This window comes from Rhipicephalus microplus, chromosome 8 (assembly GCF_043290135.1).
Source record: "Rhipicephalus microplus isolate Deutch F79 chromosome 8, USDA_Rmic, whole genome shotgun sequence".
Lineage (NCBI taxonomy): Eukaryota > Metazoa > Arthropoda > Arachnida > Ixodida > Ixodidae > Rhipicephalus > Rhipicephalus microplus.
Window position 1 is genome coordinate 45,748,147 of NC_134707.1, and position 17,364 is coordinate 45,765,510.

The 17,364-nt window shown below is 43.2% G+C and overlaps 1 protein-coding gene across 2 annotated transcripts; it reads left to right on the forward strand.

The window, feature by feature from the left end:
* Positions 1-202: 202 nt before the first annotated feature.
* On the forward strand, positions 203-13,807 carry LOC119165374 (acetylcholinesterase). 2 transcript variants are annotated; one of them, XM_075871683.1, is made up of 4 exons: positions 203-294; positions 7,643-7,923; positions 9,645-10,858; positions 13,333-13,807. In XM_075871683.1, exons 2-4 carry the CDS (start codon positions 7,669-7,671, stop codon positions 13,481-13,483), a joined length of 1,620 nt encoding a protein of 539 aa, XP_075727798.1. In that variant the 5' UTR covers positions 203-294; positions 7,643-7,668; the 3' UTR covers positions 13,484-13,807. The 2 variants fall into 2 exon arrangements, with proteins under 2 accessions (XP_075727798.1, XP_075727797.1); XM_075871682.1 differs by lacking the exon at positions 203-294 and adding an exon at positions 3,614-3,841.
* The last annotated feature ends 3,557 nt before the right edge of the window (positions 13,808-17,364 follow it).

Sequence of the window (17,364 nt, forward strand, 5' to 3'; positions counted from 1 at the left end):
TCGCAACTCATCTACAATTTGTTATATACCCTACGTTGCTCCGATGACTTATGAAGATTACTTATTACCGAGGTGATTTTGATTAGTTGGAAGCTTTCAATCACCCATTAGTCAAGTAGTTGTCACTGTGTTACCTACAGTCAGTATTTTACTATGTTACCATGCTTTTATTTTTTAGGTTGCCATACGTGAGAGATGAAGTAAGCGAGAAAAGGACTTTGTGGAGGTACTCTGGAAACGGATCATTGGAGCTTCGTGAGCTTCATGTACAAATATTACAAGCACAGTAGCCAGGTACCCACTACGCTATTAATCATAAGCTTTTTTCTGAAGTAAGGATGAATGTAATATGTCATTCTTTATCTTGTTTGGAAGCTGCTACACACCTGTAAGGCCTTATCTGTGGTTGTTGATGCTGCGGCTGATGACAATGAAGAATTTTAAATGTTGCAATTGGTTGGTGGCATTAAACCACCACTTGACATACAATTCACATTCTGTGACGCCAGGTTGATATTTTACTCTTCTGCCACAGTATATTACATGGTATGGTCATTCCTTCCCGCTGTGAAGCCTGTATTGAATTTTTATGAGCAACTGTTCGAAGCACCGTCATGGCTCTTTGATTCTGAGCCATCATTCTTAGCCACAGTGCCCACTGTGATTGTCTCGCCCATACTAGTATCGAAAAAGTTCTGCTCGAGAAAATCAGGATTAGCCACAATAGTGAAACACTGCGCTGATCGTAAATTAGTCTTTCTGAGCTCTTTTTTTATATTTACTCCTTTGTGAGCTATCTCACAAAGCAGTGAAAAGCTATCTCTTTTCATCACTACTTTTTGCTCTAACCTTTTTTCTCAGTGTCACTACTCAGGATACGAACATATGTTTCAGTTATGGCACACCATCTGTAAGAGTGCTTGCTCATGCCGATGACGTTGCATTTATATATCCATACAAGAGAACTGTACATGAAGTAGTGTGTTCAACGAAACCATTATGTCATGTTGCTAGTGCATCCGTTTTTTTTTTTTCATAAGACCCGACGATTTTGGTTTGGTCAATGCGCAGTCACTGCAATGCAGTATTTCGGTATTTGTTGGGACTTGGGTGCTTTACGTGATCTTGGTTTTCCCCTTGATCATTCTTATAGCAGTAGCTCACATTGGTCTGAAGGTGTCAAAACACTTCGCCATGCAACTGATGCATGCGGTAGAGGAGAACTGTCCATCTTTACGAGAGCGAAAGTGTGCAATGTTTTTTAGCTGCCACTTACTTACGTGCTTCAAGCCCTTCATTGTGCCAGCAAAATTATTCAATTATATCACAGCATCATCGCGCGTTTTGTCCGGTTATTCACTTGGGAAGCAATGGTACGAGATAGCTTCTTTTCTTACGCTAGGGGTGGTAGCGGTATTGGACATTCGTTTATACGGCAATTAGTCGCTACTTTTATTTGTTTCCTAATTTGACACGTCCGTTTCTGCGAGGGGGGACTAAACACCGTTTATTTTTTTTTAAATTTGTCATTCCTTATTGTTTAATAGCTGTGGGAAAAGTATTCACTTAATGTGTTTAAAAAAAAATTGTTGATGCCGTACCATTTCTGCAAACTTCATTTTCAGTAAACTATTCATTTATCGCAAGTTCACTGGAGTCGGTGAATAATGTTATTGATGTCTGCTTTGCAAATGCACTTTAATGAGCTACATTTGGAAATCAGATAAGAAATCTGTGCGTCTCCTGGTATAAAGAGTTTCTTTTATAAGATGCATAAGTATGCCCTGTCGGGAAAGCTATGGTAATGCACTTAAGACGAAATTTGTAGATTGTGCAGAAAGCCTAATATGATTGACCACTCTTTTATCGACTCTCGAGATGCAGTGTTATTTTGAGATGTTCTGCATTAAACACTGGAGTAAAGACTTTGAGAACAGTCATGAAAACATTAGGCACCTTTCTGTTACAAGGAGTGCAACCTTATCATTTGACCTAGCGTTTTTCAATGGTTTGAATTGTCTTCAAAAGCAACACTGATTGACCAACATGCGGAACTTTTACGATCCACGAAAAAGGTCTTCAAGGAGCAAGTACTCCAAATTTGAGGGTCTTTTGAATGATATAGTGAAGTGTTAGACTTGTGTCTGCTGTTTATTTGAGTTTGATTCCGGTTTTTAATATTTGATTTGTGCGTGAATACTAATTTGTGTAGTGTCCATTTAGGTGCAACTGTTCTTTTTTCTTTAACAAAGAAAAAATGTTTGAATAGCTGGGTGGATATTACGCTCGTATTCGGATCGTGGGTATGCTAGGTGGAATATGGCCTGGGCGAAGAAAATTTTTTCTTTGAACCTTTTCTCTTTCATATCTTTTCTATTTTACCCTGTTTCTTCTCTTTCATTATCTCTTTCTTTTGCTCTTTTTGTATGTGTTCTCTGAACCACCAAGATATTGCATCAATCGCTTATTAAATCGGCACCCATCTTCTGATAGCAAAGCACCAGAGAAACAAGAGGAAGGCATCGTAAATAGGACGAAAATGGTTCACGCCACTGCATGATGACGATCGTTTTATATCTAAGGCAGACGAGGTTGACCCGTAAATTAACACTGTAATATCAGGTGTTCTTTTTTTTTCACGTGTTGCGAACAAACACACACCACTGATAACATTTACTCACAATATAAATAAGTTATACAAAGACATTTACGAGCATAGCAAACAGACGCTCCTTAGCTGTAGTATGTAGCTGTAGTGACTTTATCACTGCCGACAGTAATGGTACACGCTTGCCGCCATATTTTTTCCACACAAGATTGTAGCCTCGTCCTTCAAGCCTTTCTTTTGGATTGCGTGCATCTTTATCTCATATTCTACGTTTACGATAAGATGCCACTTGCAGTTTTTTTACGTGCGAGCTACCGGAATAAATCAAATTGTTACACTTAAGACGTAGACGAACGTGTGCAATGTTATGCTTTTGTTCGTGTCTATCAATGTCTCAGCGAGGGCGTAGGCTCTGAAATGATTATTCACCTTAATTTGCCAATACCACCAGGTATTATCAGGCGTTTTCAGTAAGCAGCGTTCACTTCTTTTTTGTAGTGCACAACACGAACTCGGGCTAGAGCAAGCTTTCGCTCAGGCCGACCTCTCTGCCTTTCTGTAAATAAACTTACCTACTCCTCCTCCAAATTGAACTTTCGATTTATGAAGTTTAACAATTAACATGGCGTGGTTTATATACAGGACCTAAGGGCGAGCTCATACATCTCTCTAAACTTTTGCGCATATACACCAGCTAGTTTTCACTCTTTAGAGGCGCCTTAACATTCTCGCTCAATGTTTACACAGGTACTATGCTTACGCTCTACATTCACTTGCAATATTGCTTCCTATGTTTACACCTCTTCATCTAAGCGTGTGTGTGTGTGTTGGTGTAGCAAGGTCACCACGTTGCCCGAATAAACCTATGCTTTATCATGGAGCATAATGCGATTGTTTATGGGGGAGGGGGATTATAAGAGGTGTCGGCAAGGTTCCAGCACTCCGGAGTAAAGTGGTCGTGGTGTGCTCGGTATCACTTGACCCTTATCGACATAAGCAGCCTAGACTAAACACTCCTAGTAGGCTCCCTGCTCCCTACAAGCTATGGGTTGGCCATTGTCGAAAACTACTTAAGAAGCTACATATTCGAGCACTGGCTGAAAGTGTGCCTTCGGCGCAGGTAGTCATATTTGTCTGACACTAAACGCACTTTTGACAACGCTTTTGGTACGAGCAGCACATCTTGCGCACGACTATTCAAAGAAGACCGCAACTCTACAACAAAGTTTGAAGGTATTTCACATGGATTTTCACATTGTGCAATTGTTCTCGTTGGGCGCAAGCGCTTTGGTAACGACACGCCTTCATCCTTAAGTCATTAAATGTCACTATAGGCCATGAAAATGAATGCGCAGTGCCTGCTCCTCTTAGCTGCATGCGCTTTTTTATGCACTCCTTATGGCCACTCAGCCAATTCACAATAAAGAGTTGGAAGGTACACAGCGTATGCAGTAGTACCGGGAACATTAGGGTGTCATCCGTTCATGTAGGCATTGCTAAATAAGTTTCATTGACCGAACTGGCGCAAGGGATCGACCCTTATGTGTACTTTGTAATAAGGGTTGGACATTTACCGTATGAGACTTTATCAGATCCTGTACGTGTTCGCCTAGTCACGTGGCCAACATCCGCGGTGACAAATTGAACAATAAATATGTCATTTTAAAGCGGTATTAAAAGATTAGGAATACCTAAATTTTATTGACATGCAACCAGAAAAAAAGTGCCCATTTCTGCAAAAAGCGTAGCTGGATGAGCCCTCATTATAGGGCGCGGAGATTGACCGTGTTCCCGAAGAAGTTTGCTGTGATAATGTAACCACTTGCACGATATATGGCCCACTCTTAGGCAACATACGTAGCATCGCCCTTTAAGAAAGCGCTTCAAAACATATTGAGCTTTCATCCTATGCCGTCTTTGAAATAATGATTATTAGAAGCTTTCTGTCGGCCACTTTATTATTTGTTTACGAGTCATTTTCAATTTGGGCCAATCAAACTGCAGATACAGCAGAATGAAATCAAAGTAGACGTGTCGAGCAATGCGCGCTGGGCCCACTTTTTTATGACAATTGAAAATTCAAGCAGTGCACATGCTTTGAAGCTCCCTAAATGATTCAATATTCAAGCACTAAGTGTTTCGCTATTTGATCGTTACAACAACAATCGATTAATCTATATCGGCATCTGCGTGATGTGCCGATCTTTCTTGAGCTATGCATGAAGCAACTGTCTCTACCTGTGCCGCTATGTTTCTCCGATATCTGCGTAAAATCTTGCATAACGCACATTCCAGCGTGCGGAAAGTGGCTTCAACCACAGGTCAGCATATGTAGACTGCAATATCTGTGGAAGATGTTCAGAACAGAGCACTTAAATTATTCTTACGCAAGAACGACCATAATGTTGTAACTCGAACAGATGAGGATATTTCAGTTTAATGATTCATGAATATTTGCCTGATTATTTTATTGTTATTTTATCAGTGATAGATATCAATAAACCTCACCATCAACCAAATTTATCCTCATTTACCATATAACTTGAGGCATTCACACCACGCGCATTTACACGGTCAAATGTCGGCATCTCTATAAATATCCCGGCTTCGACCTGTTGCACACTGTAACAGTCTTCCAGATTACAATATATCTATCTCTATAAGCGAACTTTTTAGTGATGCTTGTATTAAGTTGCTTGATTTAGTGTATTGTGATGTCCTACTGTACTAATCGAAACATTTCTTTCATTACCTGTTTATTCGTTTGAGACAACATTCTTCTTTCAATTATTACCCTTATTCAGTGCGTTACAGGGGACTTGTAGGGTATTTTGAGTTAGAAAATAAGCATCCACAACATTGTTAATATTGTGAGAACAGATCTTGCACATCACCTTGGCAAGACCTGTAGCTTTAAACAAATTTATCACCATGATAATTCACGCAAAAATACACAAAGCTACGCCCCGGTAGTACACTTCCACATTTTTAGTAGAGCTCCACTTGGTGAGCGGTCATGCACGAACTTGGGCGCAACCCATTGGTTAGGTTATTGTCGTCATGTTGTGCTTGACTTCTCGTGAAAGTGGACCACATGCATGAAACATGAACGTAACAAGTCGCAGAGGAGACAAAGAAGATAGTGCTGGCATGTGTCTTGTCATGGCTCTCTCTTATCTGTTTTGACTGTGTCTTGACTGTGTCTTGACTGTAGCAGCCCAAAAGCTACTAGCTTGATATCTTGAACTAGCCCGGCTGCAAATGTTCTGGCGCGCAAACAGCTCACGTCTGACTGCAGCCTTGCCCCAATAGCTAAAAGAAGAAAGGTGCATTCTCACAGTAGCACTGGTGAAGACGAACGTAATTACAAAGCGTGCTCACACCAAACTGAATAAGCACAATAGAAAATAAACGAAACAGTATAGTTACCGCGTTGCAACACAACCTTGTTTTTGTCCCACTTCTGGCACGTGCGTTCGCATGCAAATGCATCGTCCTGGCAGAAAGGAAGAGTCGTGGTTGCGAAGAATACATGAAAGCGCAGCTGTTTTATAAACACTAAGTCACGCTACCGGGAAAACGGTCTTTACCATTGGTTGATTAATTGATTGATTGATTTGTGGGGTTTAACGTCCCAAAACCACTATTTGATTATGAGAGACGCCGTAGTGGAGGGCTCCGGAAATTTTTGACCACCGGGGGTTCTTTAACGTGCACCCAAATCTGAGTACACGGGCCTACAACATTTCTGCCTCCATCGGAAATGCAGCCGCCACAGCCGGGATTTGAACCCGCGACCTGCGGGTCAGCAGCCGAGTACCTTAGCCACTAGACCACCGTGGTGGGGCGGTCTTTACCATTGGACAAAAGATGTTCGTGGTCGCAGCATTGCTTGTTGGAAGAAATACCGTTGGCCTGCTGGTTACTGCAGCATTATGGACTTAAGAGGGTGATCATCATGACACTGATCGCAGTATTAATTGATACAGTCTAACGTCACAAAACCTGGATAGGATTACGCCGGATGCCGCAGTCTAGAGCTCATAAATTCTCGCCCACCCGGATTTTTGTACTACAGCCGAAGTCTAAATACTCTGCATCAATCATTTACGTTTAAAAATGTGGCCACCTCGATCGGGGTTTAAATTCGTGACCATCAGGTCAGCAGTCGAGCCCCACAACCACAATAGAACAGCGTGGCCGATTTCATCATCATGAAAAGGCGTAGAGAGCTACCAATACCATAGTTGCCAACATAGTTAGTGGGATTAAAGCAAACACTGATTCTGCAGTGTTCTAGGCACTGCGAAAGGCAGTCTATTCAATTAGAAAGATCAACAGAAATGACGTTCTTGAAAACAAAAGGTATACGCGACATCTTTTTATTACTTTTTTCAACTTTTAGGGACATTTACCTTCTAATACCACAGTATGCTTTTGAGTGATGCTGTAGTGAACTCCTGCTTGCATTTTGGGGTTCATAATTACGCAGTTCAGTTTAAGTACACTGGCCTCTTGTAATTTGACATTCACCAATAACAGCACTGGGGTGGAGCACATTCGGCAAGCACTCTCAAATTATGACAGGTAGATTGCCACTATCCCTCAGGAGGAAGGTATATAACAGCTGTGTCTTGCCGGTACTTAGCTTCGGAGCAGAAACCTGGAGACTTACAAAGAGGGTTTAGCTTAAATTGAGGACGACGCAGCGAGCAGTGGAAAGAAAAATGGTAGGTGTAACTTTAAGAGACAAGAGAGCAGAGTGGATTAGGGGACAAACGGCGGTTAAGGATATCTTAGTTGAAATAAAGAAGAGGAAATGGACATGGGCTGGGCATGTAACGCGTAGACAGGATAACCGCTGGTCATTAAGGGTAGCTAACTGGTCATTAAGGGTAGCTAACGCGGTTTTAAGAGCCCCTAATAATATTTCCAGATGAATCCGGTCCATAAAACATACATTCTTGCGACAATGAATATCTTTGTACCCAGAAGATCGACCATGAACGTCATGCATTGAACATTGTTTTACAGCGGAGGCGACGATTGGCGCCGTGATCATGGCGGCAATGGCCGCTCTCGTGTTCCTGTTGGCCACGGCCTCACGCGCCGCTGCCGTCGACGTGGAGACCACCACGGGCCTGGGCGTTGTCCGCGGGAAACGTGTCGACGTGCTGGGCCGTTCATTGGACGTGTACAGTGGTGTTCCGTATGCTCAGCCGCCGCTGGGAGAGCGACGCTTTCGCCCACCCGAGGCTCTGCAGAGTTGGGATGGCGTGATAGACGCCACGAACAGGAAGATTGGTTGTGCCCAGGTACGTACCAGTGTAGTTTTGTGTTTCTAGCAAAGGAGAGGTTTAATTCAATTGTTAGATTCATAAACCATCAAGTTATCATTAGGTTATTATGACACCATCAATCTTATCTTTCAAATGGTGGGTTTATCAAACACTCAATTTTTCATTAGCTTACAAAGTCGTCCTTATTCTTATGATCCAAACGTTAGATTCAATGAACCACGAAGTTATTACTCAGTTATCAAGTCATCTTCAGTTTTATCATTCAAACGTTACGTTCAATTAACTATCAAGTTATGATCAGGTTATCAAGTCATCCTCATTCTTATCTTTCAGACGTTAGGTTTAATAAACCGTCAATTTTTCATTAGCATGTCAAGTCATCTTGATTCTTATCATTTGAAACGGAAAATAATGGAACTTTTATTTAACACTTCGGTGCACGCACTGAAATAATCAGGTCTTTTTTCCCCAACAGAACTATTGCCATTGTACTGTTGCAAACTATTGAGTGTTGCAGTTTTGCCTATGTTAGATACGACTTTGCGGTGCTAGTTGCACGAGCCATTTATCTTTGTCCCAAATTATGGCAGGTATATTTGCACTTTTTTACCTTTCTGACCTAATTTATAATTGTGATTATCGGGTAGATATTTTTATTATTAAGTTTCCACTTTGCTATTGACGCACCTGATATTGTATAAAATGCATAACTCAATGGTTGCCAGCAATATTGTAACACCCGTTCATGTTTTCGTTAGGAAGTTCCCCCGAAAGTTTTCTTTCGGGATCTCCAAATGTGTGTTTATATGTCTGCCTTGCATTTCTTTTAAAAATAAATAAATAGATAAATAATTTCGGCAGTGAAGATAAATGGTTAGTAGAGACAGCATTTTGGGTAGAACACGACGCCTCAAATCTATGAAGCATGGTCCCACACGCCATGGCGAAATGGCGGTCATCGGCGGTGGACGGCGTTTATAGCCATTGACTAGCAAAGCTCATTTCGCAATAAAATATTTTTACGGCCAATTTTTCGCGCCTGTAAAAGCACAACAGGTCCTCTGCTTATATTGCTCACTCAAAACTCCAGTTTCCTGGGTGGCCATGTCATGGCCCGTTTAGGAGCTTGCTGTAATGTTTTTTTTTTCACCAAACCGTTTAACCGTTATTTTCCGACGATTACAGTTTTATACTAGTTTTTCGCGCAGTAGCGGTAAAAAAACCTGTTTAGCAGAAATGCTGGTGTCAGCGTCGGTGTCAGGATCATTAGTCGTGAGCGGAAAACCTCTCCCGCAGAAGTCCGCGGGGGCAGTTTATCATTTCATGCCATGCTGGCTTGAAATTTTCAATAGGGACAACACTCTGTGACACATTATCACTGGAGAGTGTCATGAGTGCAGCCATGTACAATGATTACCTAATGTAAATGCGTATGAACTGATTACATCATTGCTAACGAGCTTATGGCGCGAAAAAAAAACGCGATAAGTCACTCTAGCATCATCAGCCCAGTCCTTGCAACGTCCACTGAGGCATATTGAATTTATTTAGCAATATTATTCATGACGGGCACTGGAGTAGCAATGCTTGGACAGCGAAAAAACACTTATTTCCGGCCACTTGAGCAAAGTAAATTACAGCGCAGCCATCTAAGCTTATGTAGGTGACGCTCTTTATTCACCTTGATGAATAAAACAATCCACAGCTTGTCCTTATTTCTTCATATATGATCGCAGACGCTCTTCAATGAGATCCTGGTAAACGGTGTTGAATTGACAGAAGACTGCCTACACCTGAACATATGGACCCCCACAGAACGCAGCCAGCTGTCCGTTCCCGTACTCGTCTCATTCCACGGTGGAGGCTTTTCGTATGGTTCTGCGAACACCGAAGTTTTCAGCGGCGCCGCCTTGGCCGCCAAGACTGGATTAGTCGTCGTCGCCCCTAACTACAGGCTTGACATTCTGGGGTTCCTTGACGCAAACTCGACAGAGGCACCTGGAAATGTAGGCCTGATGGACCAGAACATGGCACTCAGTTGGGTACAGAAACACATTCACCACTTCGGGGGAGACCCTTTCCAAGTGACTGTCTTCGGAATCAGCGCTGGAGGCATGAGCGCCCATTCTCACGTGCTTTCACCCATGAGCACAGGCCTCTTCAAAAGGGCTTGCCTCATGAGTGGAACACTTAACAGTCCAGACTTCGTGGAGCATGTGAGTGACAGCATAAGCAAAGGCAACATTGTCGCTCGGGTCGTTGGCTGCGCCGATGATACCACCACCTTGACCTCCAACACTGAATCAGTGGTGGCATGCCTACGAACAAAAACGACAGTCGAGCTTTTGCAGGCGGCAGCCGAAAGCTTCAACACCAAGATATTCACATTTCTTCCTACATACCCGAACCAATTCATGCCGAAGGAACCAGCTCTGGCAGTCAAAGAAGGCTCGTTTAACCAGGCCGACCTAATAGTCGGAGTGACCACGGACGAAGGAGCGGTGGCACTGCTGTACCCTCCGCGTGAGGAACTCTGGGGGGACATGATCGAAGTGATGGACGAAGACTTCTTGAACAAATCCCTGCGTGAGATCACGTTCACCTGGTTGAAGGGCAACTCCACGTACAACCTCGAAGCGTATACAGCCAATGCGCGAGACAAGATTGCTCTGAGGCGCGCCTACATCGATTTCATATCGGACCGGACGTTCGTCTGCCCCATGCACTACACAGCCGAGGGTCATTCCGAACACGGTCAACCTGTTTACTCTCTCGTCTTTTCGTACCGGTCGGTGAAGAGTCCCCTCCCAGCGTGGATGGGTGCTCCCCATGGAGAGGACGTCAGCTACCTCTATGGGGCTCCCCTCGTTCATCCGGAAAAGTATGACGCCCAGGACGCTGCCATGTCCGAGACGATGATGAAAATGCTCTCAACGTTTGCATCTACAGGGTGAGAGATACTCACGTTTACCATGGGATTATCCCTTATAGTGATCAATGCTGGTTTCTGTGTTATCGTCGACATTTCAACAAGGCAAAGGTAGACTTGTGGCATAATGTAGTAGTGAGTCACGGTCTGGGGGAGAGAAAACTCCGAAGTCTTAAAACAAAAGTTGTGGTCTCTTATTGTTTCAGTTAGTGTGTTGGCGTGTAAATATCAATAAATACACGTTTTACTGTAATGTTATTGATCAACGTACCTGATAAGCTGACATTCGCCTTCACCAGAAACCAACCCGAAACTCCACAGTGTTCACCGGCCCTCTTTTTCTGCATTTCGGGTGGAAACAGTGGCAGACAGGAACATGTCATGGCGTGTACGTGGAGAGAATCAATTTAGCGGTTGTCTCTCTCAGCCGGGGACCCTCTGTCACCTTGTGCCACGAACCCATTACCGTCTAGTTAAAATATTACCGACATATCCAAACCCTATGTTGTCTACAGAATGTTAAGTAGTATCGTCTAAAATATCCCTAAACTAAGCGGCTTTTTTGTGAGATTCTAGAAAAAATTCAGGAGGCACTGGGTGGTCTCAAAATCCAAGGAATGAAGCAAGGTGTCAGAATAACTTCTATTCAAATAGAGTGTATTTCAAAGCTGAAGAGACGGCTGATATGTATCACAGATAAAACAGAAAATGAAAAATCGCCGCCATATTCACAAAGTAAATGATGTTAGAGTTGCTTGCTCGGAGGTGCAAGGGCTATTTTTCGGCGAGACGATTTCTGTGGGAAGGCTTGTTGACGAGCCGGCACAGGATGTGTCCGTCGAAGGCACCGTTGTCGGGCACGTTCCGCGGCCGCCACTGCACAATGTTGGCCACGTTTATCGGCACGTTAACCACCTGCCCCTTCATGCAATACTGGCCGCTGCCATGAGTCGAATTCCTAACGCTGATAAATGGCAGGCGTGGAGCTATAAGGCGTTCTTTAACGGCGTTGAGAGCAGGCGCGTATGGGGGCTCGGGAGGATATCGGTACCCGTGCGTAACACTCGTCGTATGATCTTTTCACGTGCTGCCATGCCAACGAAGCGAGGGGCACGAAGTGGACTTAATCATGAGGAGTCTAGTGCATGGGCCATTGAAAATCAACGCCTTGGGTGGCGGCATGCCATCTCGTGAGCATTCTTGGTATCACCGCAGAGGCAACCGGATTGGCGACCTTGAGCGGTGACCTGAGAGCACTGGCAACACTGCTGTACACTTCGATGGCCGCCGGACGAGGCACCAGATTTAGGAGCAAGCTCCTAAATATATTGAGCTGTATCCGCGGAAAGGAAGAACGAAAAAAGATATCCTGGCTTAACAAGTACCAAAAAAATGAAGCAAGAATGTGTATATTACCACAAAGTTTAGCAATATATAAAGTGATTCTTCTAGTGGCTTTCTAGAATACCAAGACATACCACAGAAAATGTTCACGACAGAGGGTCCGCAGGCGCATTTTATCTAAATTTGAAAGTTGGTTTGGAAATTCGTTACAGAATCTCAACTATTCACCCGGAAAACTTGCAGAAGGTGTCGACTACTTAGGTGCATTAGCATTTTAATCAGGCGAAAGCAGTCCTTGGTCTGTAGTCGAGGTGTCCGAATTAAACTTGTCGAATTTAGGCACTCAATTCCCAGTACGGCACGCTATACAACCTAAGTCACTAAATGCGTAGATAGCGGCATATTAAAGAAATAGTGGCTTCAATGATGAGAGAAAACAAATAGTCGGGGTCTGATAGGCAGAACGAGACATAGTCTTATAAAAGATTGACACTGATCATAACAAAGAGTACTATAGTGGCAACTACTGTCTGCCCTGTGGGATAGCAGTAATTATAACCGTAATGCCACGCGCTTTATTAATATATATTTTGTTTTCCTTCAGCCGGGCTTGCTGCCCCTACCACAGGTTGGTTTCGTCAGCCAAGCTTGCCTGTTTCCACATTTTATTTTGCTTTGCTCTTTACGTGCAGTTTCCAACGAGGAACGCTGCTTTCATTTGAATAGTACATCTAATGCGCACAGCGAATGGGCTGTTTTCTGCGAAGGTTATTTAGCTTTGTCGTATGCAAGAATGTGGTACACATTTCTTGAGGAATACGTGAGACGTCAGAAAACTGGCAATACTGTGCAATACGATCACATAAAATTTCAGAAATTTCGCGTGCTTGACAATGTTACACGAGTGGACTTACATTACAAAAAATTGCAAACTATCTTCAAACGCCGGAATAATGACGAGGAAAGTAATCGCATTGAAAATCATTTTGTGTATACACAGGGCACATTTTGACATAGACATTACGAAAGTTTGGTTAATAAGGTAAAAAAAAAACATGACACACTGTTTCGCACTGGCGTTGGCTAATCAAAGACGCAGAGCTACAAATGTCACATATTTGTTTTTTTTTTGTTTTTGTTTTCATGCGCAGGGTGCCCCAGACACCCACGGAGAGGCTGTGGCCAACGTACAGCAAGAATAACCCCATTGCTTTATTATTTGATAAAAATAGCATAACAGACGTCATTGGTTTCCGCAGACAGTTTTGTGATGCGTGGAGAACAACCGAGCAAAATGAGTGATGTGTTTCAAGATTGATGGCCATGTTATGGACTGTTTTCTTTTTGACTATGGCCATACTATACACCTGTGTTATTTCACGAATTGTTTTAGGTGTGAACGCAAAGTATGTCACGTTCTACGTCAACAGAGCCAAATTTTTTTTTGTTATATTGTTACTGGCAAACTCTCGCACTCAATCTTATGAACTGTATATAGAGTAAGGTAGCTTTGCTGAATTGCATTCTGTGTATTCCCCATATTGACGAAACATAGTGACATGGCATTTTTCATAGTGACGAAATAAAGCATCGCCACTCCTCGCACGGTGATGGCCCAGGCCACAATCGGCTGTTCATGACTTCTTTGCGCAAACACGTACACGGTCATGAACGAGTACCAGCTCGCCCAACTTTCAGTACTGTTGTTACAATCGGCTGGTTTCGCCAATAAAGTGGCTTTACTCAGTTACTCAAGAATTCGATAGAATTTTTTGTGATTAAAGCTTTCCCTTAGCCAAATACATTGGCCATCAGTCAGCATACGCATCTTTAGAAAATGTGCCTGTAATCAACGAACAATGCAATCGCCGCAGTCGAAATCACACAGCATTTCCTATTACAACCTATAACCTGAACACATAGTTGAAAGAATTCACACAGGCTTCGAGCGCAGGACAGCGTTCTCTTCTCTGCGGGCAAGAGCAACATTTAGCGACAGCGACACATAATGACAACGCATATCTGAGCAAGTCACATTGATGAGCCTAATCAAACGCTTCGCCTTGCGTGGATATGCATTAAACGTTCAGATTTGTTAGGCCACTCCTGCAAAAATGAAAACAAGTGCGAGACATTTTGCTTGTTTGCCGAGTTTTTTTTTTATTTCAGACCGATTTCAATTTATGCATGCACAACAGAGAACAGACAGTGTTCGAGTTTTTGAAGCTGCTGTTTCAGTTCACATACAAGCAGAAAATAGAAGAGTGGACATGCCGGTAGCGGCCGCGGTGGATGCACTGTTCAAACAACGAGATGTATTAGTGGACGACTAGATGCTGCTGCACAAACCGATCAGGTTCTTGATAAACGCGTCCTTGTAGTGGGTGTTGGCATTGTCGAGCAGCATGCGTAGTGTGTGGTTGGGCCGGTGAAACTTACGGCAGACTACCCGTCACTCTGAATTCGCTGCCACATGTTTAGATCACGTGTTCTTTATGCCAGTGAAACATAAGTGCGGCTTTTTTTATATATATAGCGCAAAGAGAGTTCCGCTATGCCGTGTCAAGAATAAAATATCGGTCTTGAACTTATCTTAATGGCGGTGCTGTTGAGATTAGTTCTAGGGCAGCGCCTGACAACAGAAAAGTGTTCCTCTTGCATAAATGCTAAACTTATTTTTTGAGATACTCTAGTAGATGGGTCAACTTCCTCAGCTGTGGATGAAGCGATAGCCACGCAGTAAAGTGAGAAAGGGCGGCTGGAGCGTGAATTACCCTTTAAGTCACTTTAAACAGCACACGTGTGTCAAGGGCAGCCACATGTTCTCTCCGCACATCTCTACTCTAGAAATAGCATTAGCACAGAACCCAATATGAAAACACAGCAGAAACACACACGATATCAGAGGGCAAAGGCCGGAGAAGCGCGGCTCCTTGGTTTCTGCGGATCTCACACTAGGTAGAAACAGGGTAGTTTTCCTGGCTTTTCTTTTTAATTTTTTATTGGCCACAACGCGTGGTTTTGCGTTCGCTTAGCCCGTGAAATGGAGGGACTGCTTATGAGTTGGATCTAAACGTGCCTTAAATAACAAAAACACTATTTTACGAGAAAAAACACTTTCGGAAGACGACAGCGCACCAAAAAGTATAGTTTTAAGCAACTCTTTAAAAAGCAATTTCACGGGGTCATGACTCGTAAGTATTATCTGAGTCATTCGGAATAGAAGGAAAAGTCTGTGTTCTCACCGACGGTGGGCGCCATATGTTTCTTGCAAAACTGCACCACCCACAAAGGATATGTGGTCTTGGTGCCGGATAAAAATTATTCGAAATATGGTCCAAAAGCATCAGTGCCACTTATAACACCACTGAACTATGATGGAGTGTGGAAAAGCTGAACTTTCTCGCATACCACTGATTAAGTGGTCAATTATATATCAGAAACAAACATCTCTATACCCCTATTACATAGCAACAAACATCAGAAGCCAAACCTCATAAATATAAAATAAACAAATAAACAATCTGAAAACGTGTTTCACCTAGTACACTAGAAAGCATTTATCTTGACGAAGTGCAATGAAGCTACGCTCCATCTATTAATAGAGCAGTGTACCATTTACACAACACACACACACAAAAGTACCTTAGCCTCATTCCACTGCAGTGCATTTCCCAGTGAAAAAGTAAATATGAACTACTATATTATATTTGGTGGTGCCTGATCATAGCTTAAGTGAAGGTCTGGGTGATTTGGTATTCCACAGCACATAACACTAACATCTTCCAAAATAATAAAAACAGACACACACAAGCGTTGACTTCAAACTTAAGTTAGTGCTCAGCACACTTACTGTGTGACCTTCCTTAACACCTCTTTTTTTAGCTCTGTGAATCCTTTACCCCACTCAATAAACATCTTGCTGCCTGTGCAGAGCTCACACCCTCGATCTGCGTCTTTGGGTGGGGAAACCTGCATAAGTGCCTAGCTCAACACGTCCAGCGATCTTGAACACAGGACACGATCCTGAAGCATTATCGACGGTGTCGAACACTTGTCTTCGAGAGGCCAGCACGAAGTGTGCCGACGGACGAATCATACGTCTCAGGTTTTATCGTGTCGCGTGGATATGAGATAGCGTGACTAAAAGACTGCACCGGCACGTGGCTATGGTGCGCACGCGAGGCTGTTGCAGGTCGTTCACCTCAGCGCTATAGCAGTGCCCTCAGGCTGCGTGAAACGTAGGACGGGTTCAGTGCGTATCTGGTCAGTCCGGCTATCACCATACGCAGCCTTGGAGTGTCTTGACATTGAGACGTGTTTTTGGAAAACTGTTTCCGAATTTTCATAGATGACATCTTCAAAGATCTTGATACACAAGTGAACCAGAACCTCTAGCTCAACTATGAAGAATGTCCGGAGCATTGTGTGAACTCTGTCATAATGAGAAGCATCGCCATGCGTTATGCATTCGCTTAAGATGATTGGAAGGTGTGTGCTTTCTCTCTTAGTTATTTTCACTTAGTGAGTGCACTTCGCTCAGTCTAATGCAATTTGCGGAAGTATTTCTCAAAAATCATTCACATCTTTATCCCCTGATCTACGTTCGCATTTACGTGGCATTTGTAGTTGTTTTGCATGCGAGGCCCGCTAATTAAGTGATAATAGATTAAGTTTGGCGTTTGCACCGGGTCTGCGGACCCTCAACTGAATCTCTCGATTACTGCTCTTGTTCGAACCTTAAAAATTGCGAAGATGGCGGCCACGCCATTATTCGCGTTCGCTAATGCGTCAACAAGAACGCTGTCGCCGTGATTGCGACGTTCTTTTCCGCTAGTCAATAGCAACCATGCAGTCGATTTTTCCAGTCAAGGAGCCTAATTCACCACCTGTCATGTAGGCTCCCTATTTCGAGTGTTAACGCAGCGTTCAAATGTAAATTCTAGCAAGTAAAACAAGCAATAATCAGACGAGGTTGGTCAACATGAAAAGCGATGCATGGGCCTCGCTTCTTATATCAGTGTGCGAAAATTAGATAATTGAGAGAGTGTACGCGTACGTGCGTCTATTTTCTGCGTGCCCCTAACGACCAATGTAAGCAAAGTTGGAACAGGCCATTTTGAGAAACTCAGCTTGCCTTGGTCGCAGAGCAATATTCGTACATGAAAATGTTCTTTTGTGGA

Bases quoted from the DNA above. Each gene is read 5' to 3' on its own strand.
- LOC119165374 (XM_075871683.1), top strand. From the start codon at position 7,669: ATGGCGGCAATGGCCGCTCTCGTGTTCCTGTTGGCCACGGCCTCACGC. The intron at 7,924-9,644 runs GTACGTACCAGT...ATATGATCGCAG, and splicing joins GGAAGATTGGTTGTGCCCAG to ACGCTCTTCAATGAGATCCT. The intron at 10,859-13,332 runs GTGAGAGATACT...TTTCATGCGCAG, and splicing joins TCAACGTTTGCATCTACAGG to GGTGCCCCAGACACCCACGG.